Below are 22,238 nucleotides of genomic sequence, written 5' to 3'. Positions count from 1 at the left end.
CCCAGTCAGTTGAGCGTCCAACTCTTGATCTTGGCTCAGGTCATGATCTGGCCGTTCGTGGGTTCGAGCCCCGCATCGGGCTCTCTACTGACAGTGTGGAGCCTGCTTGGAATTATCTGTCTCTGTCTCTGTCTCTCTCTCTCAGCCTTGCCGTCTCAAAATAAATAAACTTAAAAGGAGAGAAAGGGAGAAAGGGAGACTGGCTTAGCCCTTCTTGCCCTTTTCCTCTAGTCCTTCAGAAACCAGCTGATAGTGAGCCTGGGCACCACATTTGAGAGAAGTCAGCACCCCCGTCATATGTTGCAGAGCACCAGAAGGACAGACATGAATTTGAGGGCAAATGGACTCAGCATCTATATAGCCCACCCTTTTTACTACTTAGCATTTAAGTTCACTCTTCTACTCCTGTTTAATACTTTCCTCCTACTGCCTGTCATACAAAGACACTCTCTCCTTCCTCCCGAAGAAGAAGAGAGGCTCAGAATCCCATTATTCCTCGTATCCTTCTCAAGTTCAGGATCTACTGGTGATCCTCATTCCTCTCCAGAGAGTCCAGAGGTGAGTTTTTGTGGCCTGGTGACCTATGAACAAAATTGTAAATTAAGTTCCACCCATACTCCATAGAAAACTGTAAAGGGGAGGGGAAAAACATACAAATCATTGTTTAATATGTACGTGACAAAAACATGCCTTAATGGTATAGTCTTTGTTGCTGTAAAAAGTCCTAGCTGGTCATAGGTCATAGTCAATATTTATCATTTCCCTTTTCTACCACTTATTTCATATTTCCTTTGTTTTTAGCTAGCACTGCAGGTGGTTAGGGTTCTTTACTTAGCAGGGTGACTGTATTGGTCAGGATACGTTCAGGACAACAGAAAACACACCTTGGCATTTCAACAGAATTTAATATAGGAAATTTGTTAAGCAGTTTTGGAGAACTGAAAAGGCAAAGAAGGAGATACTGAGCTTAACCCAGAGAGAGGAACTCCAGGATGAAGCTGTGCTCTAGGCTTGGGGAGACAACAGGAAGCCCCAAGGAGGGGCCCTCAGGCTGCTGGGCAGGGGCCATGGCCTATCACTGATGTCTTTGATTAGGCATGCTGAGGCTGGTTCTAGAAGTGCCTTCCCAAAAGTTGAGTGTTATCATCACTAACCACTTGTCAGGAAAGGAGTGCTTTCCTTTTCCCGCCTCCTGCCTTGCAGAATTGAGCAGCCAGTCGACTGACAACATAGACACAGAGTTCTCATACTCCCACCCCTAGCATTGCAAAGCAGAACGTAAAAGTAGGTTTGGACTGAGAGGGAATGGTTTAATGACTGGGACAGCTCATGATGTCGCCTACTCCATAGCCATTTACAACTTCCTACATATATTTCAACTTCTGAGGCAGCAATAACAAATTCCAGCCATTTCTTTGGCAAGATCCAACTATCCTTTGTAGAAATAGGCCCTCTCACCTTTTCTCCAAAAAGGAAGGGTCCAAAATGTCATTACATTAATCTCTGGATGATGTGAATTACTCAAGTTCAGTGGGAATCCCTCTTGAATATTCTGTAACCTAAAAATGAAATTGTAAAGCTAACCACTGCCATTAATTCTTAAAATTACAATGGGAAAGGAGAAGGGAAAAAAAACCTAGTTAATATATACCAAAATACATAAACATACACATACGTACACACACATTAAGCAAAGAAGAAAAGAATGACCAGATATTAGTCCTTTTCTCTATCTGGTCATGAGCCTGTAGTTAATGTTTATAACTTCCTTCCTCAAGCCCTAATTCATTTCATCTTCCCTTGCTCTGAGACAGCGCCTATACTGGGTGATGTGAACCAAAGCTTCATTTCTGAAGGCTCTGAATCTTCAGTGGTCCTGTCTCTTCTTGATCACTGTAGTTTTCCACTAACTTTTACAGTGAGCACGTTGAGGGGAAAATGAATATAGGTGACACAAAGGAGACAGAATAGACAGACTAGGTGATGACCCTGTGTGAAACAGGAAGAGAGAATAAAAATCTACATGTGTGCTAAAAATTTTGCACTCATGTGACAGTTCTGATCTGAGTTTGAAGGGAGAGCAGACAGATCTGTCATCTGTAAAGTTACCAACTGTCCTAGTTTACCCCGGATGGAGGGATTTCCTGGAACCGGAGACTTCCTATGCTAAAACTGGGAAAGTCCCTGGCAACCTGGACAAGTCGGTCACCCTGGCCTGGTATGAACTGGCAGGGCAGATTAGTGACAGCAGCTTCTTGGCAGGAACACTGAGTCGCGTCACCTTGTGGGATAACCAGTCCTTAGGGAGTGAGCAGTCAAGAAGCCTTAAACTTGGCCGGGTAAGAGGCCATTAGTAGTTCAGGGAAACAGTGATTCTTACTAATCCCCTGGTAGCTGTCATTCAAACCATCCCTAACCCATAGACCCCATGGGTCCAATGTGGGCTCTAGGGGGAGAGAGGAGGTGGGAGTAAAATCTGTGAAATCTAGCTGAGTGTAACCTAGAGGAGACAGATTCTTTCTCTCCACAGACCACCCTACAGCTCTGGAAACCTGAGGGCTTTAGTGAGTGGTGACTTCAATTGAAGATAGGTTGGGGATTGGAAGGGATGGCGGGGAGGAACTGGGTAACATGTATTGATATGTTCTGTACTAGCACATATGGAAGAACTGAAATGCAGAATAACATTTATGCAGGTGGGGCATACATCAGTGAAATTTGAATTATTACAGCAAACAACAGCAACGGCCTGGGAAGTGGGGAGGCCAGAGGAAACACTGGCTTTTCTGGAAAGGATGGGTTGACTAGGGTTACTTTCCTTGTAATATTTCGCCATCTAGTGTTAGTTTTAATGTACTTCTTTTGTCCTAGTTCTAACTAATGAAAAGAAAGCAGATGAACTAAGAATCTGAGAACAGTTTCCAAAGTCATCACTCATTTGTTTGTTTTTCATTTAACAAATACTGATTGAATACTCTCTATATGCAAATTACTTTTCGAGGGATTGAAATTAAAGCTGTGACAAAAGCCCTGAATTTATGGAAGCTTCATTCTTGTGAGAATAAAGACAATGAATAAGTAAAATTGTATCATGTGCTGTATAGCTATAAACATGAAGGAGAAAAAAATAAATAAAGGAAGAATTAAGTTAAAAGTTTTGTGGGCATAGGTCTATAATTTTAAATCAGGTGGTCAGGGAGGCCTCTGAGTAAAAAACAGATAGTGAGATAGCATTTCAGGCAGAGGAAATAGTCAGTGCAAAAGCCCTGAGGTGGAAACATGCCTGGCGAGTTCAAGGAACAGCGAGAAGGAACACACAGAGATAGAGGGGGAGAGTATTAGGAGATAAGAGCCTTTAAGGATCACAGTAAGTACTATCACATTTATTTTGAGATTGGAAATCATAACAGAGTTTCGAGCAGGGACATGGTCTCATGTACCATTTAATAGGATCCCCCTGGCTGCTGTGTTAAGAACAGATTGGAAGGAGGCAGGGGCAGAAGCAGGGAGGGCAGTAAGATGCTATTTTAATAATCCAGGTGAGAGATTACAGCTTGAGCCAGAGGGCTGACACTGAAGGAGTGGAGTGGGTGTGAGGTTGTTGATGCCTGTTTTGCTTTGCCCTACCTCAAGACTCTAGGACTTATTCAGGAAAATAAGGAAAAGGAAGGAAGGGGACACTTGTAGTCCTAGAATTGGTTTTTAATTCACCTGGAATTGGTTTCTGTGTTTGGTGAGAAAGAGCACAGTTTCCTTTTTTTCCAGAGGAATATTCTGTTTTCCCAGCACCATTTACTGAAAAGATCATCTTTTTTTTTTTTTTCAAATAACCATGCCTGTCGTGTATGAAGTGTTCATTTATGTGTGAGTCATTGCATATCTTAGTTGTGTTCCACTGATTTGTCAGTTTCTTTAACAATATTAGGATGTCTTTATTATTATTTTTTTTTACTTTATAATCAGTCTTAATATTTGATATAGCAGGACCTCTCAGCTTATTTTTTTTTAAATTTTTTTAAATGTTTATTTATTTCTGAGGCAGAGAGAGACAGAGCGTGAGCGGGGAAGGGGCAGACAGAGAGGGAAACACAGAATCTGAAGCAGCCTCCAGGCTCCGAGCTGTCAGCACAGAGTCCGACGTGGGGCTCGAACTCACAGACCGCGGGATCATGACCTGAGCTGAAGCTGGACGCTCAACTGACTGAGCCACCCAGGTGCCCCAACAGCTTATTTTTTTTTTAAGTGTTCTGGATATTCTTGGTCCTTAAAGTTTCCATAAAGTTTTAAGTGGGCTTGTCAAATTCTAAAAACAACAACAATAACAACACCACCACCTCAAAACCAAAAGCAACAAACTAAACCTGTTGGGAATTTTAATTAGTATTGATTTGAATTGGCAAATGGTTTTTGAGTGAATTGACATTTTTAGCCCTATCAAGTCTTCCAGTTCACCATTTATTTTAGTCTATTTAGTGTCTTTCAATAGATACAGAAGTGTTGGATATCTTTTGATAGGTTTATTTCTAAATACTTGATTTTTTATGCTCTTGTAAAAAAGACCTCTTTTAACAATTTATCGTTGGTATTTGGAAATGCAGTTGATGGTGGTATAGTAATTCTTCATCTAGAAATTTTACTAAATGCTCTTATTAATTCTACTGGCTCATCTTTTGGAGGGATGTTTCTATGTACATAATATAGCATCTGTAGATAATTATACCTTTTATTTGTTTTCCTTGACCTTCATGTACTGGCTGGAATCTCTAGCACAACACAGCACAAAAGTAGTGATATCAGGAAACCTTTAATTGCTCTTTTCAGAGGAAAAGCTTCCAACGTTCAACATTGAGCAAATGGTAAGTTTACTTTGGTTTTTAATAGATATTCTTGATTGGATTAAGGAAATTCCAATTTTTTTTTGGAAAGTTTTAAATAAAGTCATGAATGAGTGTTGACTTTTATCAAAAGCTTTTTAAAAATTTACATCTATGTAGAAATGCTATGATTTTTTTCCCCCTGCTTTTATTTTTTAATGTGGTAGATCTCACTGTTTGATTTCCTAGTGCTAAACTGACCTTATATTCCTGAGATAAATCTACCTTGGTCATGATGGATTATCTTTTAATATATTTCTCAATTTGGGTTCCTAGAATTTTCTTTAACACTTTTTGCATTTATGTCTGTGAAGGAGATTGGCCTGTAACTTTCGTTGTCTCTGTCAACTCAAGGAAGTCTGATAGCACTGTCAGGTTTTGGTATCAGAGTTTGCCAGCTTCCTAAAGCGACTTGATCAATCTCTTTTTGCCATTCCAGAGTTTGTGTAATTATGGCATTATTTCTTCTTTGAATTTGCTGGAGCACACATCAGAGCTTGGGGTTATTTTTAATATTAATTAATTTGTCTTAACTTTATTAAGATATAGTTCACAAATCAGAGAGTTTACCCATTTCAAGCATACAACTCAATGGCTTTTTAGTATAGTTACAAATATGTGGAACCATCACTACAGTCACCTCTAGAACATTTTCATCACCACAAAGGGAGGCCATGTACCATCTAGCTGTCAGCCCTTCTGCCTCTGTAAAACCCCAGCCCTAAGCTACCAGTGACCTATCTTCTGTCTTATATGTGTGCCTATTCTGGACATCTCATGTAAATGGAATCGTATGATAGGCAGTCTTTTGTAACTGGCTTCTTTCACTTACCATAACATTTTCAAGTTCATCCATGCTAGAGCAGGTATCCGTCCTTCATTCCGGTAATGGCTGAAAAATATTGTGTGTGTGTGTGTGTGTGTGCGCGCGCGCGCGTGTGCATAAACCACATTCCGTTTATTGTTCATCCACTGATGGACATTTGGGTTGTTTTCACTTTTTGGCTATTCTGAATAGCGCTGCTATGAACATTCATGTACAAGTTTTTGTGTGAACACCTGTTTTCAGTTCTTTTGGATATATACCCAGGAGTGGAGTTTCTGGGCCATATGGTAATTCTATATGTAACTTTTTGAGGAATTGCTACAATGTTTTCCATAGCAGCTGCACAATTTTACATTCTCAGAGCAATGTACAAGGGTCCTGACTTCTCCACACTCTTTTTGACAATCATTCTATCCCATCTTTTAAAATTACAGCCATCCTAGTGGGTGTGAACTTATATTTCAGTGTTTGGAATTTCATTTCTTCAATGACAAATGATATTAAGCATGTTTTCATGTGCTTGTTGGCCACTTGTATATACAGTTTTAGAAAAATACCCATTCCATTTTTAAATTGGGTTGTTTGTCTTTTTTTTTTTTTTTGAGCTGTAAGAATTGTTTAAAAAATTTTTTTAATGTTTGTTTATTTTTGAGAGAGAAAGAGAGAGAGATAGAACATGAGTGGGGGAGGGGTAGAGAGAGCAAGTGAGACAGAGAATCCTAAGCAGGTTTCAAGCTCTGAGCTGTCAGCACAGAGCCTGATGTGGGACTTGAACTCACAAACCTTGAGATCATGACCTGAGCTGAAGTTGGTCGCCCAACTGACTAAGCCACCCAGGTGCCCCAAGCCATAAGAATTCTTTATACAGGTAAGTCTAGATACTAGACTTCACAGATAAATGATCTGCAAATATTTTTTTCCCATTCTGTGGTTGTCCTTTCACTTTCTTGATCATGTCCTTTGATGTACAAGTTTTGTACTTTGGTGAAGTTCAATTTATTTTTTCTTTTGCTTGTGTTTTTCATGTCATACATAGAAAACCATTGCCAAATCCAAGGCCATAATTTGTCCCTATGTTTTCTTCTAAGAATTTTGTAGTTTTAGTTCTTACATTTATTTATTTTTTTTTAGTTTATTTATTTACTTTGAGAGAGCGAGCACAAGCAGGGGAGGGGCAGAGGGAGAGGGAGAGAGAAAATCCCAAGCAGGCTCCACACTGTCAGCACAAATCCTGATGTGGGGCTCAAACCCACGAATCATGAAATCATGACCTAAGCCGAAACCAAGAGTCAGATGCTTAACCGACTGAGCTACCCAGGTGCCCCTAGCTCTTACATTTAGATTTTTGATCCATTTTGAGTTAATTTTTGTTAATGGTATGAGGTAAGGGCCCATTTTTCTAATGTTACATATTTTTTAAAATTTTAATTCCAGTATCATGAACATACTGTGTTATATAGGTTTCAAGTGTGCAATATGGTGATTCAACAATTCTGTACACGACTCAATGTACATATAAGTGTACTCTTAATCCCTTTCACGTTCCTCCCAGGGCCCAGTTATTTTTGAGGAACAACTCGTTTCCCTTCTCTACTCAATTTCTTTAAGATATTTTATTTTTCTGTTTCTTCTTGTGTCCTTTGTAATTTTATATTTTTCTTTAACAATTTACATTTCTTCCATATATTCAAATTTATTAGAAATGTTTGTTTCATGGTATCCTTTTATTATATTTGAAATATCTGTATTGGTAATAATGTCTCTCTTCTTATTTATGACACTGGATATTTGTGTTTTCTCTTTTTTTTCTTGTCTAACTTTGTGAGTGTCACTTTTATTACTCTTTTTAAATAGAAATTGCTACCTCAGTTAAGAAATAGAACGTTAAAAAAAAAAAGAAATAGAACGTTGACAATCTTTCTTCTAAGGTACTGGTTGTGTTTTAGATTTTATCATAGATAGTGATTTTACATATATATGTATAAATATACGTATATACATATGTATACATATGTATGCATTTATACATATATATGTATTCATTCTTTTTTGAAATATATTCATTTTGTATAGTCTTTGGTAGGGACAATAGATTTCATAACTTAAAAGCTTTAAAGGCTACAGCAAAGATTAACATGAAGCTCTAAAGCTTTGTTTAACGTATTGAGTGAAAATTTTTGAACTACAGGAGACAGAGGTCACTCAGAGTTTTTCAATAAAGTCATTTTTAAAATTATATTTCACACATAAAAATGTAAAGACTGTTATAATGAACACCCTAGTACTGATAACCAAGCTTAGGAAATAAAACGTTTCACATACCAATGAAATATACTGTGTGTCCCTTTCTGATTGCATTTCCTTTCTATCACCAAATCACCAATTTGGTGATTGTCTTTGCAAATCATATTTTTATATTTTTGCCTATATGTATATATCCCTAAGCAGTATGTACTGTTACTTTGCATTCTGTAAAGTGATATATAAATGATAGTACACGGTATGTGTTCTCCCACGGATAGTTTTTGCTAAATATTATTCATTTAATAAACATTTTTGCTGAAGTTTTCCAATTTTTTTTTATTTCTTTTGAGATAATTTGGAATTGCTTGTTGAAGCCTTTTTTGTTAAAGTGATCTCCGTGCCTAACGTAGGGCTCATACTCCCAACCCTGAGATCTCGAGTCGTGTGCTCCACCAACTGAACCAGCCAGGCACCCGTTGAAGCATTTTTTATGATGGCTGCTCTAAAATCCTTGTCCGATAATTCCAGCATCTGATTTACCTCTATATTGGCATCAGTTGATTACCTTTTCTCGTTTGGGTTGTGGCTTTCCTGTCCTTGGTATGAATTTGTTTTTTTTTTTTTTTTGTATCCTGGAAATTTTGAATATTAAGTTTTGAAATCCTGGATCCTCTTTAAGTCTTTTATTTCAGCAGGCAGTCACCCTGTTTATGTTTAGTGCACAGTCCCTGGCTTTCTTTTCTGGGCTGTGGTTCCAATGATAACATAGAATTCAGAGCCTATATAGTGCTGTTCTGCCCCCCGCCCCACACACCCTTTTTAAGTTTATTTATTTATTTTGAAAGAGACAGAGACAGTATGAGTGGAGCAGGAGCAGAGAGGGAGAGGGAGAGGGAGGGGGAGAGAGAATCCCAAGCAGGCTCCACACTGCCAGCATAGAACCTGATGCAGGGCTCAAACTCATGAAATCGTGAGATCATGACCTGAGCTGAAACCAAAAGTCAGACGCTTAAATGACTGAGCCCCCCGGGTGCCCCAGCTCTGGCCCATTTCATTCACCTGGCACCATCAGGGCTGCTGCTTGATTGTGCAGGTGCCGTCTGTAGGGTGGAGGGTACTTCCCCAGGCAGGTCCTGCTAAGGGGAGTGTGGGAGATACTAGGCTAAGGGGCTGTGGGTGCTTCCCTGAGCCTGCTCTCCGAGCCACCCAATGCCTGCCTCATCGCTGCTGTATTGTCTGAGGGAGTGGAAGGTGCTTTCCTGGGCTCCCCAGTGCCTCCGGGTGGTGGGTGGAGGATGCTGGGCATGTGGGACAGGGTGTTGTTTTCCAGGACCTTCTCTCTAGGTCATCTGGTGCTGATAAGCTTCTTATTCTATCTCTGTCAGTGCCCCTGAGGGAGAGAAGCATGCACCTGGGCCTCCTTCTGCCTCTGGTGGTAGTGGTGGGGGTCATCTTTCACTGGGTGGAGGCCAGGAGATGCCGGAATGGGTCTCCCTCTACTGCTCTGTGGAGGGTCGGGAGACACTGGGCCTCTCGGTGCTTCTGGGAGGAATTCTCTGCCTGCTCTTTGCGGGTGCCGCTGGTGTAGATAGAGTAGGCCGGCCAGATATGGCGTGGAGATGGGGTTCGCCACTAAGTCTCTGATGAGCTGCCTCTTTCCTGGGCCTTCAGCCAGAAAAAAGCTGGCTTTTCCTACAGCTTTTTTCTGTCTATGCTTTTGGTGGTTCTGAGCTGTGTGCCTTTCCAGTGCCCACTCTGAGGTACATGGGACAGGAAAGAAATCCCAGGGAATGGGGCATTGCTTCTCAAGTCCGAAGGTCCCTAGCCAATCTGCTATCTTCCCTCTACCTCTCAGAATCCTCTTATGGTTGTCTGTAATTATTTCCAGGAGTTTTTAGTTGTATTTGGAGGTGAATAACAGGGAAAAGTGGGTCTATGTCTCTTGTCTAGGTCCAAAAGTCTCAAAGAAAGAAGCCCATTTTATTTTATAGTTCTTTCCTCAATCCCCCTCTCCTCTCACATTTTACTACAAACAGCAAGAAGAAAACTTAGAAATCTCTTTATATCACCAAGCTCATGGGTACACATTCTGTTTTCCATATAACTGGTGTAGGCAGTGTTGTCACAAAGATCCCCCTTCCTCCAGTTTCCAGAAATATGTTCCTCACTTCCTTTTGAGCTGCCCCTGGCAGTGTCCTCCAAGTCCAGATTTCTATCAGCCATCTGTTCAAAGCAATTCAGGCTTTCTCTGTCATGCTCTAAAAAATCCTTCCGGCTTCCACCCACTGCCCAATTCCAAAACCACTCCAATTGTAGGTATTTTTTTATGTCACCACCCCACTTTCAAGTGCAAAATCTGTATGAGTTAGCTATTTATCCATAACAAATTAAAACAACGTAACAAACTTAAAACAGCACATGTTCATTATCTCTCAATGTCTGTGGTCCAGGAATCTGGGCATGACTTAGCTGGAGCTTCTACTTGTGGCTCTCTCACAAGGCTGCAATCAAGGTGTTGGCCGGAGATAAGGTCTCATCTGAAGACTCAACTAGGGAAAGATCTTTCAAGCTCATGTACGTGGTTGTTGGCAGCATGTAGTTCCTTGAGGGTTGTTGGACTGACTGTTCTGGCTATTGCCTCACTTCCTTTCTGGCTATTGTCTGAGGACAGCCCTCAGTTCCTTGTTGTGAGGATTCTCTACCATTTCAACTTGCTTAGTCAAAGGCAGTAATAAATAGAGGCAGCTAGTAAGACAGAGGTGACAATCTTATGTAACCTAATCATGAAAGTGACAGTCCATTACCTTTGTCATATTCTGTTGGTTAGAAGCAAGTCACTATATTCAGCTCATACTGAAGGTAAGGGTGGTAGGGGGTGGACAGGAACACCAGGATAAGTGGGTTATTGGGGACCATCGTAACATCTGCCTGCCATAGTTGTTACCAATTTTACTTACAGGGGCACCTGGATGGCTCAGTCGGTTAAGTGTCCAACTGCAGCTCAGGTCATGATCTCATGGTTTGTGAGTTTGGAACCCCACATCGGCCTCTGTGCTATTAGATCATCTGTCTCTCTCTCTCTCTCTCTGCCCCTCCCTACTCATGCATGTGCACTTTCTCACTCTCAAAAATAAACATTTAAAAATTACTTTAAAAATATTCCTTTATAATTTTAGTGTTCTTTAAAATATTTTTTAATGTTTATTTATTTTGAGAGAGAGAAAGACAGCATGAGTGGGGAAGTGACAGAGAGAGGGAGACACAGAATCTGAAACAGGCTCCAGGCTCTGAGCTGTCAGCACAGAACCTGATGTGGGGCTCGAACTTAGGAACCGCAAGATCATGACCTGAGTGGAAGTTGGACACTTAACCACTGATCCACCCAGGTGCCCCAATTTTAGTGTTTTAATAGCCAATAATCTTTATCTTTTATGGAACACTTACTAAACCTTAGTTTTTAGCCAACAAAAAAGGATTAAAACAATAACTTATTGTGACTTTAGAACCTCCAGTTATTATAACTATGCTATAATGCTTCATTCATTTGTGGAAGCATGTTGATGTGACTGCATAGTAAAGGTTCTTCTGAGGTAGTTGCTTCCTTTCTTGAACCACTATGGCAGTTTGGCCATGTCTTCCTTACGTTTTAGCACTTCTAAATTTCCAAAAGAAATATTTATAGTTGTATCTCCCCTGCTGGACCGTAGGCTGCTTGAGGTAAATTTTATAAAATGTATAGTCTCTCTATATATATCTTAGCATTTTTTCTATCCCCGACTGCAGCTAAAAGAATATATTTACCATGGAGTTAAGTTGATAGCTCTTTACAAAAGAGTCCCTGGGGCTCCCGGGTGGCCCAGTTAGTTGAGTGTCTAACTCCTGATTTCGGCTCAGGTCATGATCCCAGGGTCGTGGGATCAAGCACCTCATCAGACTCTGCTGAGCATGGAGCCTGCTTGGGATTCTCTCTCTCTTTCCTTCTGCCCCTCTCCCCCACTTGCGCGCTCTCTCTCTCTCAAATATAAATAAATAAATAAATAAATAAATAAATAAATAAATAAATAAATTCCTGTAGCATTAAAAACCATGCACCCAACATCATTGCAACCATAAAAGTAAGATATGTATTTGGTAGAATGTCTCTAGTTCACCTAAGTTCAATCAGATACTAGACAGATTAAATGCTAATTGAGAATACTTACAAGCACTGTATCTCCCAACACTGAAAAACAGAGTTTTTAATGAGCGAGTCAATGAATATTTTTTCCCTTTACATATATCCCTTTGACATTGTGTGTGTGCGTGCATGTGTGTGTGTGTGTGTGTGTGTGTGTGTGTACACGTGTATCTATCTATCCATCCATCCATCTTTATTTTCTGAACCAGGAGAGTCTGGTGTGTTTCTTCATTTTGTGCCTCCAAAAGTATGTCCACATTATTTATAATATGTAGCTAATAACACCACTGTGCATTAATATTAAATTAACATCCATTTATTCTTACTCCAATTTAGATAGATTTAGATGGTTTAAAACTGCAAGGAGAAAAACAATTTATTTTGGAAGATTGCACATTTTTGTAAGTTTCCAAAAACACGGAGACGTTTAATGTTTTGTAGTTGAGGAATTATTGTGATTCACTTATTAATCCATAAACCTAATGATACAACCATCAAATGCTCTTTGAATGCCATGCTATCTTCACATGTTTAATTTGTGGGGGAGTTCTAAAATTTGGATCCCAGTTGTATTCTGGTGATAAGAACTTAGTGGGTTTATTGATAAACAAATATTTGTTTAAATAATGTTCATATATGCTCTTGAGTCCATTTCTGTTGTCACTGGTAACTCCTTTTTGATATTCTTTAATGAAGGCTAAAACCTCATGGGGTGTGCCACCAAAAACTGCACTCTGGTAATAGAAATCTCCCTCTCCAAAAGGGATGAAAGCTGCTGATTTAGGTCTTCTCTCATAGGGGAAATTTTCAGCATGTCTAAAATACCACCATGCATGGAGTTGAGCTACAGACTCGCCCAGGGTTTCCACCCCAAAGTCATTCTTGAAGATCTGGTTTACAGTCATACTGAAGAGAAAGTCAACTTCATGTTGGATATGTTCTATGATGTACATATCCAAGTTTTTCATGTATATGTAATTGAAGTCTTTCCACACATGTCGTTTGAGTACAGTACATAGTTTAAATGTTCGAAGGGGCCCTAACTCTATGGGAGGTAGTTTGGAGAAGTCATCCATCAAGATGTAAAAGATAACATTGTAGCCAATCATGAAGTGCTTATTAGCAGACTGGAGGAACTGTTCCAGGTACTGATCCACAAACCTGTGAAACACGGAAGACTAAACATTCACTTTGCTAAAACTCATCAGGAGAAGACATGTCACTTAAACATGCAGGAGAACATTGTTGCTAAAGAACTACCAGTAGGTAGGTGGGTAGAAATTGCATTTAGAGCTTAACTGTGTTGGTTAGCGAAAGAGGGTGTAGTGAGCTTGGGGAGCGGGGGCAGAGAAAAGCCATAAAATTTATTGAGAAGAAAGGAAAAGTGAGCTGAATGGATATTAATAGAAAGATTCCAAGTCGTGTTAAGAAATCAGCCATGGCTGGAGAAAATAACCACTACAAATAATTATGCAGACCAGCCAGAAATCATGATTAGGGTTAATTATGAGTGGCTGTTTGGATGTAGAGAGTTCACGGGTGCTTATCCATATGTTTCCAAAATAAAAAAGGATGAATGTTAGTAGCACCTACTTTCCAGTAGCAAATACAGCCAAGCCTATGGTAATGTTCAGCCTTTTGTAATGCTTTTCCAGGACTTGTCTGTTGTAAGTTCCTTCCCAGATGATCGGCGCAAACCAATCAGTTGTCGTTTTCACATCAGGACGTTTTCTGTTGAACAAACAAGAAAAATGATTAAGAGAGTACCACTTATTATGACAGCAAATGTTGTTCTCCAAGTGATAGTAGCCAATCATTATAAAGTACTTAACTATGTGCCAGGCATGGTGATTAAGTGCTTTACACTATTTATTTAATCCTTGCAATGTCCTATAATATAAATTCCATCATTATCTCTATTTTTCATATGAAGAAACTTGGGCGCAGATTGGTTGAGTAAATTACTTAGTGTCACACAGCTAATAAATGGCAGAATCAGGATTCATAATCAGCCAGTTGGCTTTCCAAATCTGTGCTTTGGTCATTATACCAAACTGCCTTTTGAGGGGCGCATGGCCGGCTCAGTCAGTAGAGCATGGAGTTGTAGGTTTGAGCCCCATGTTGGGTGTAGAGATCACAAAAAAACCTTGCCTTTTGAGCCCAGGGATTTTTTTCCTTGAGCTCTGACTATAGCTTAAACCGACAGCTCATTGTCTGAACATTTCTCTGATTATTGCCTAAAACAGAAAACACTACTGTCTGCTTATGTCTTCCTTTCTTTTTACCCCTTTCTCATCTTTCTCTTCCTTTTTCTTTTCCTAGAGTACCTTCTTTCTATCCTTCCTAATGCTGTAGGCCCATCAGTGCAACCTGGAAGAAAATAAGATTAGTCCAAAAAGGGAGATGATATTACATTTGCTTCTAATAATAACAAAATAACAGCAGAAGCAGAATTAGGAATAATAAACAACCCCCCAAAAAACAAAATAAAGAAACAAAAGTAATAATAAACAGTTTGGTTGGAGGGAGGACATTAAACTATTTAAGCAAATTAAGGCCAGGGTGCCTGGGTGGCTCAGTAGGTTAAGCTTTCGACTTCAGCTCAGGTCATGATCTCATGGTTTGTGGGTTCGAGACCCACATCAGGCTCTGTGCTGACAGCTCAGAGCCTGGAGCCTGCTTCACATTCTGTATCTCGCTCTCCCTCTGCCCCTCCCCTGCTCATGCTCTCTCTCTCTCTCAGAAATAAATAAACGTTAAAGTTTTTTTTTTTTAATTTTTAATAAAAATAAAAATAAAGCAACTTAAGGCCTTCATTTTGGAAGGAATTGAACACAAAGTGTGAAGCCATTTTGCTTTTGGTAATGACAGGTTTTAATTACAAATCTAGACCCAGACAAGGGTAGAATTTGGCAACCCTTAATAGTACATTAATAATAATAACAAAATTCTTGAGAAGTACCCCCTTTTACTATTTTAAGGATTTTTCAAACTTACACATTTATTTTTTTTTCATATATTTACTTTTAAACCCTTCTTATACTTAGAATTTATGGCCATACACTTGTATTTGACTCAAAAGTGTCAGATTCCACTTTAATATTGGACAGATGTACCCTTATCACAGTGATGATGCTTATAAATTAGGCACATCACAGAGGCTAATCAGTATCTATTTGAGAATGTGAAAGGGTCTGAAGATTAAAGATTTGCTATTAGAATTAAAGAAAAAGTCTCTGAAAGCAGAAGGCAGTTAAAAACTTGTGTTTAGAAATTATTTGATAAAACAGAAGAGGAAGGAGTAGAAGAGCTTTAGAGTCATTAGGTTTCTCTTACAGGTACGAAACTCTTTACCTGGAAGGTTAATGCTGCCCAGGGGGCATTCTCTGCAAAGGACATGCTCAGCAATCAGGGGGATAAGATAATCTGCCCTCTCGGTGTCAGTCAGACCCCTTGCCGGGTCTCCCTTGTGACTGACTTAGTGTCTCTGTATAAAGTGGCCCCAGCTACTTGGAGTCCAATGGGGATTATGCACGGCCTCAGTAACACGGACATCCCATTGCTAAGACCAAGCTAGAGCCAGTGCTGAGCACCCAGCTTGCCAACAGCAGGGGCCAATTGGAGCCCACAGGGTGACACCATTTCCCATGGGAACCAGCCAGCCAAATGACGGCTGGTTGATTATGTTAGACCCCATAAAGAAAGGGGCAACACTTTTCCCTCAGGGGAACGTTTTATGTTCTGGGTAGGGATTTGCTGTTCATGCCTACAAATCTGCCAGCTTTGTTGACTTGTAGAATATCTTATTAGTTGCCTTCATATCACACATAACTTTGCCTCCATCTAAGCCACCCGTTTCATGGTGAGAGTAGTGTGACAGTTGGCCACTTCCACAAAGTTCTCTGGTCTGTGTGCCTCTCTGTGTTGAGGCACCTGGCCTGCTGGAAAGTGGGCTAGCCAGGGAAATCTCATTTTCAGTGTTAGTTCCGAGATAACTCCCTGAAAAGGCCGAGGTACTTTTCTGTAGTAGTTCGCCATTCCCGCTTTGACTCAATGAGCGGTGTGAGATACTGTACCTTCCAAAGCTAGAATGCACAGTGCACAAAACAAGGTGGATGTGAGGATGTCCCTGCTCACGATTACATCCAATAATTCACTTATAGAATGTTTGCTTGCTGTTGTTGTGCCTTTGGGTCCAGTGTGTTTAGAGTTCTCAGTTCCCAAGGGAGGAGTCTTTGCTCTAGGGAGAAAGTCATGGTTCTGTGAAACTGATGGCAGAGCACTTGTGGTTCCCCATGCTGCTGAGCTAACAGGCAGAAAATGGCATTACTGTACTGGTTGGCATGACTGATCTTCATCACCAAGAAGATAGGAAGATGAGGCTATTCAAGGATGGCAAGCAGGGCTTCATATGGAATGCAGAGGACTCTCTGGGAGTGCCCCCAGCTACCTCATTTCCAGTAATAATGGTCAGTGGGAAATTGGGGCAACTCAATAAGGTCAGACCACTGAGGGAAGCAGACTCTCCAGGGATGGAGGTTTGAGTCACCCTATCAAATGGAAACTCTGACCATCAAAGGGATTAGCAGAGGATAAAGAAACCATGGGATGGTGATTATTAACTGCCTCCTTTTATTGCCAGCCTCCTGAACAGCTACAGAGGTAGGACTGTAGTCGTGATCTGCTATGTTAATTATTTTCTCCCCTTTGCCACCTTACATGAAGAATACTAGAGATGGAAGATGTTACGATCTAGGTTTCAAGTGGGAATATAGCTAGATTTCCATCACCTCGATGATACCCGCTAGCTGATGTGACTTTGTTTCTCGTGTTTGGGGAACATGAGCTTCTCCATCTAAGTCAAAAAGGTGGATTGTGTTAGTTATTCTCCATTTACAATTCCCCTGTCCATCCTTAGCCTTCTCTACCTGGCCTGCCTTGGGAGCAGACTGATCACCCAATGTTCCCTGCCCTGTGGCTTGCAGTGGGTTCTGCTAATGGGAGGTACCCACGTAAGATCAGAGGGCAGGAAAACAAGTTGTCTCTTTTCCTCTTTTCTCTCCCAGCTTTGTTGAGATCTTGCCAGTGGCTGTGTCCATATGCAGTTACAGCTTCTGTTGGGCAGCTCTTTCATGGTTCCAGAAATCTCTGGTCTCCAGGAGCACCATCCCTTCCCTTGTCCCTTTAGGCCAAGGGTGATAAGAGCTTCTTACTGTTGAAGCCTCTGGATGCTTCCATGTCCTTTGTTGGGTCTCTTAACCTTGTTCCAATCTCTGCCAACCATTCCTTCACTAAAGTTACTTCATCTTAGTTGAGTTGTTCCTCTCATACCCTGATAGATTCAGTATCTGAGGAGCTTAGAAAATACCTCACCATGCCCAAGCAGAGGGTGTTCAACAGGATACAAAATGACCTGCTCATAAGTATATTGCTTACAATGAAAATTTGCAGAAGGAAGGTACACAGAGAGTATGCTCAAGTGTCATAGTACTGTAGACTATCATAGGTGTGACTTACAAAGAAGTATACTAACGAAGGAGGGAAATCATATATATGGGCTAAGATATCCACATTCGTAATAAAAAGAGAATAGGTGCTAAACTGAATTAGAAGTGATTTCAATGCTAGAAGGTGTTCCTAAGATTTGCTGAGATGGGATTCATGACAGTAATATGGGAGGTTATAATTTGTTCGAAAAATAGATCTGGAGAGAGAGGGTGGGGACTCTTCCTGTAAACCAAGGCTATATTGACCTATATACAGTTTTAAGGAACTGCGCATGAGTCTAAAAAGTGTAAGAAGCTAAAGTGATATAGCAGAGATAAATATACCATAAGCAGACAGAACCATGAGAGTACTAGAGCATTTCCAGGGTGTATGTTTCCCACATCTACCCCTGCACCACGTCATGTGGCTTTCCACTTTCCTCTTCCTAGCTGCTGGCCTGCCATATTTGCAGCCTCATCCGTGCTCTTTTCTTTTTCCCTCCATATTCATATCCAATTGTATAGATAACATGTGTACAATATGCACACATACATAAGTACACACACAGATGCAGGCTTTAAAAATCTTGTTTATTTTGGAGCGCCTGGGTGGCTCAATAGGTTGAGCGTCCAATTTGCGATTTTGGCTCAGGTCATAATCTCACGGTTGGTGAGATCGAGCCCAGAGTCAGGCTCTGGGCTAACAGCATGGAGCCTGCTTGGGGTTCTCTCTTTCCCTCTCTCTGCTCCTCCCTCGCTCATGCACGCATTCTCTCTTTCCCTCTCTCAAAAATAAGTAAATGAATTTTTTTTAATCTTGTTTATTATGATGAGATAACACATACTTTCCTGCAGCTTGTCTTTCTACTCATCACGACCTTGTGGAAATCCTTCCAGGTTATCTGGACTGGTTCTTATTCACTCTTTGTAATGGCTGCATAATATTCCAAGGTGTGGACAGTTTGTTTAGCCATTTTCTTATGACTAGGTATACATTTTATTCCTGGAATTTTCTGTCATTATAAAAACTGATGCAACAAACCTTAATCTTATGTCCTTAGGTATTGTTGCTATTATCTTTAAAAAATTTTTTTAATGTTTATTTATTCTTGAGAGAGAGAGAGAGAGAGAGACAGAGCATGGGAAGGGGAGGTACAGAGAGGGAGACACAGAATCAGAAGCGGGCTGCAGGCTCTGAGCTGTCAGCACAGAGCCCAATGCGGGGCTTGAACCCACGAACCGTGGGATCATGACCTGAGCTGAAGTCGGATGCTCGACCGACTGAGCCACCCACTCTCCCCTTGTTGCTGTTATTTTTAATGGCTAGTCCCAGGAATAGGATTGCTGTGTATGTATGTTCATTAAAAAAAATTTTTTTTTAAACAGAGAGTGCGTGCACACGTGTGAGCAGGGAGGGGCAGAAAGAAAGGGAGAGAGAGAGAATCCCAAGCAGGCTCCACAGTGACAGTGCAGAGCCTGATGTGGGGCTCTAACTCACAAACTGCAAGATCATGACCTGAGCCGAAATCAAGAGTCAGACACTTAACTGACTGAGCCACCCAGGAACCTCCATGTGTTCATCTTTCATAGTTTTCACCCAATTATTTTTTAAAAGGCTGAAATACTTCACCTTCCCACCAGCATTTTCCCTATACTATTAGATTATGGCTTTAAAAAGATTCCAGTAGCTCATTACTACATTATTTTACATTTCTCTAATTTCTAGTGAACTTGAGTATCTTTTCTTATACACGTTGGCTCCCTCTAATGTGAGTTTCATGTTTTTCTATTGAATTGTTAATTTGTTTTTAAACCAAATAAAAGTTTAAAATTTGTATATAGTGAAATACATCTTTTTAAATAGGTGGTAGGTTTTCAGCATGGATTAAGAGGATTTCCTTCTTACCTAGACTTTACATGTTGTCTTACTGATTTTCTTTTTTTTCGTAATCTTTTTTTAACGTTTATTTATTTTTGAGACAGAGAGAGACAGAGCATGAATGGGGGAGGGTCAGAGAGAGAGGGAGACACAGAATCTGAAACAGGCTCCAGGCTCTGAGCAGTCAGCACAGAGCCCAACGCGGGGCTCGAACTCACGGACCACGAGATCATGACCTGAGCCGAAGTCGGACGCTTAACCGACTGAGCCACTCAGGCGCCCCTGTCTTATTGATTTTCTAGCAAGATTTTTTTTATTGCTTTATTTTTTACACTTAAATCTGTAGTCTATCAGGAATTTATCTTTATGCCATAGGATTAATGCCCCATTTTGCCTCCGCTTAGATCACCAATAGTGTCAGTATAATTTATGAACTAATCTGTCCTTTTCTCACTGATTTTTTTTAATTTTTTTTTTATTTTTTTTCAACGTTTTTTATTTTTTTTTATTTTTGGGACAGAGAGAGACAGAGCATGAACGGGGGAGGGGCAGAGAGAGAGGGAGACACAGAATCAGAAACAGGCTCCAGGCTCCGAGCCATCGGCCCAGAGCCTGACGCGGGGCTCGAACCCACGGACCGCGAGATCGTGACCTGGCTGAAGTCGGACGCTCAACCGACTGCGCCACCCAGGCGCCCCATCACTGATTTTTAAGATGCCATTTTTGTTATATATCAACTTTGATACATACTGTGACCTAATTCTGGATTTACTACTCCTTTGATCTATTCCATGTTGATTTGATCACAATGATGTCAAAATATGTTTGACTATTTGAGGCAAAACCCTCTCTTTTAAAAATTTTATTTTTGAGAGAGAGAGAGAGAGCATGAGAGACAGAGCATGAGCAGGGTGGGGCAGAGGGGGAAAGAGAATCTTAAGCAGACTCCACCCCCAGTGTGGAGCCCAGTGTGGGGCTCGATCTCATGATCATGAGATCGTGACCTTGGCTGAAATCAAGAGTTGGACATTTAGCCAGCTGAGCCACACAGGTGCCCCTAGGCAAAATCCTTTTAACTTTCTTATTTTTTGACACTTTCTTGGCTATTCTGAGACATTTATTCCCACATATTTACTTTAAGCTTATAGTTTTTTGTACCTAATAAGAACCAAAAATGAGCTTCTTCCCTCATATCTCCATAATGCAGAGGTCATTTCATTTTAAACTAAAAGCCAATATGATGCTTAATAATAAAGTGCAATGCCTTCTACCACTACTTTTACATTGTTATGAAGGTGCTATCACTTCAATTAGACAGAAGATCTCACGTATTTATCTATTCTACAAATATCAAACCCCTACTATATCTAGGCTTTTTTTTTTTTTTTTCTAGGCACACTCTTGTGGGAAAGGCAGATAGTAAATGAATAAGCAAGCAAATATACAGTATGTCAGATGTTGGGGAGAGCAACTGAGAACAATAAATCTGGGTAAGGGAGAAAGGGAGTAGCTAGAGAAGACTTCACTGATAAAACAGCGTTTGAAGGGAGTGGGAGAATGAGCCATTTGGCTGCTTGGAGGGTAAGCAGTCCGTGCAGAGAGCACAGAAGGTGCAAAGTCCCGAGGTGAGAGCTTGCTTGGTGTTTCTGAGGAACAACAAGGAGCCAGTATGATTGGAGGAGTGGGTGAGGGACACAATGGTTGAAGATGAGGTCAGAGAAAGAATCGGGCAGCTATTTTATCTACGTATTTTTTTCTCCTATCGTAAACACATTCTTTGGAAAGGCCTCTTACAAGAGTGTTACCTCTTTTTTTAAAAAAAAATTTTTTTTTAATGTTTGTTTTTATTTTTGAGACAGAGAGAGACAGAGCATGAACGGGGGAGGGTCAGAGAGAGAGGGAGACACAGAATCTGAAGCAGGCTCCAGGCTCTGAGCTGTCAGCCCAGAGCCCGACGCAGGGCTCGAACTCACGGAACGTGAGATCGTGACCTGAGCCGAAGTCGGACGCCCAACCGACTGAGCCACCCAGGCGCCCCAAGAGTGTTACCTCTTAAGGCTCAAAATAACAAAAACCTAGACGCAGTCCAAGTGCCCACTGATAAGGCAGGGGATGAGCAAACTGTGGTATATTTCTACAGTTAACTGTAACGCCACCATCAAAATGAATGACAGTCATATGCAATTTGGATGAATCTTAGCAATCTAATATTAAGGGTCAAAATGAGTCCCTGGAGATTACACGTGGTATTATATCTTCTTTAAAAAATTACAAACAGCTATAATTTTAAAATATACTTGTTCCAGAATACAAATGGAAGATATACACTTATATTAAAACAAGAGACAGCAAGGGAATGATGAAGCAGGATTCGGGATGGAGGTTGTTTCAAGGCTAGAGGGTGAGGAGACAGAATGGGGGTCCTAGGAAAGACAGAGGTGGATAGCTGGATGTTGAAGTTATTGAATGTTGAGGTTTTGTTTCGTTAAAAATAAGCAAGAGAGGCACCTGGGTGGCTCAGTCAGTTAAGCATCTGACTCTTGGTTTCGGCTCAGGTCATGATCTCATGGTTCCTGAGTTTGAGCCCCGAGGCGGGCTCTGTGCTGACAGTGCGGAGCCTGCTTGGTTTTCTCTCTCTCCCTCTCTCTCTCTGCCCCTCCCCTGCTTGCTCTGTTTTTCTCAAAACAAATAAACTTAAAAGAAAACAGAAATAAGTGAGAAAGCACACAAATAAATAATGACTGGATTTTGA

At 40.7% G+C, this 22,238-nt stretch overlaps 1 protein-coding gene and 1 long non-coding RNA gene across 14 annotated transcripts in view; one reads left to right on the top strand and one right to left on the bottom strand.

Annotated features, from left to right (window-relative positions):
* LOC131491406 (uncharacterized) overlaps positions 1 to 22,238 on the top strand; it is a 99,080-nt gene that overhangs the window by 25,079 nt on the left and 51,763 nt on the right. For all 6 annotated transcript variants that reach the window (XR_009251431.1, XR_009251428.1, XR_009251429.1 and 3 more), the window contains 2 exons: positions 4,043 to 4,214; positions 4,768 to 4,856. This is a non-coding gene — a long non-coding RNA (uncharacterized LOC131491406). The remainder of the gene's footprint in view (positions 1 to 4,042; positions 4,215 to 4,767; positions 4,857 to 22,238) is intronic.
* Positions 200 to 22,238, bottom strand: part of LOC131491404 (glycosyltransferase 6 domain-containing protein 1-like) — a 37,385-nt gene continuing 15,346 nt past the window's right edge. For 5 of the 8 annotated variants that reach the window (XM_058694309.1, XM_058694308.1, XM_058694306.1 and 2 more), the window contains 2 exons: positions 13,715 to 13,852; positions 12,416 to 13,282 (listed from right to left, as the gene is read on the bottom strand). In XM_058694309.1, the coding sequence (XP_058550292.1) occupies positions 12,616 to 13,282; positions 13,715 to 13,852 (805 nt within the window). In that variant the 3' untranslated portion in view covers positions 12,416 to 12,615. Of the gene's footprint in view, positions 582 to 10,470; positions 10,690 to 12,415; positions 13,283 to 13,714; positions 13,853 to 22,238 lie in introns of those variants that run through there. The other 3 variants (XM_058694311.1, XM_058694310.1, XM_058694312.1) reach the window with 3 other exon arrangements.

The sequence above is a fragment of the Neofelis nebulosa genome, chromosome 12 (genome assembly GCF_028018385.1).
Source record: "Neofelis nebulosa isolate mNeoNeb1 chromosome 12, mNeoNeb1.pri, whole genome shotgun sequence".
NCBI lineage: Eukaryota > Metazoa > Chordata > Mammalia > Carnivora > Felidae > Neofelis > Neofelis nebulosa.
The sequence above is the reverse complement of the archived record's forward strand: the minus strand, read 5'-3'. Positions and strand labels throughout refer to the sequence as shown.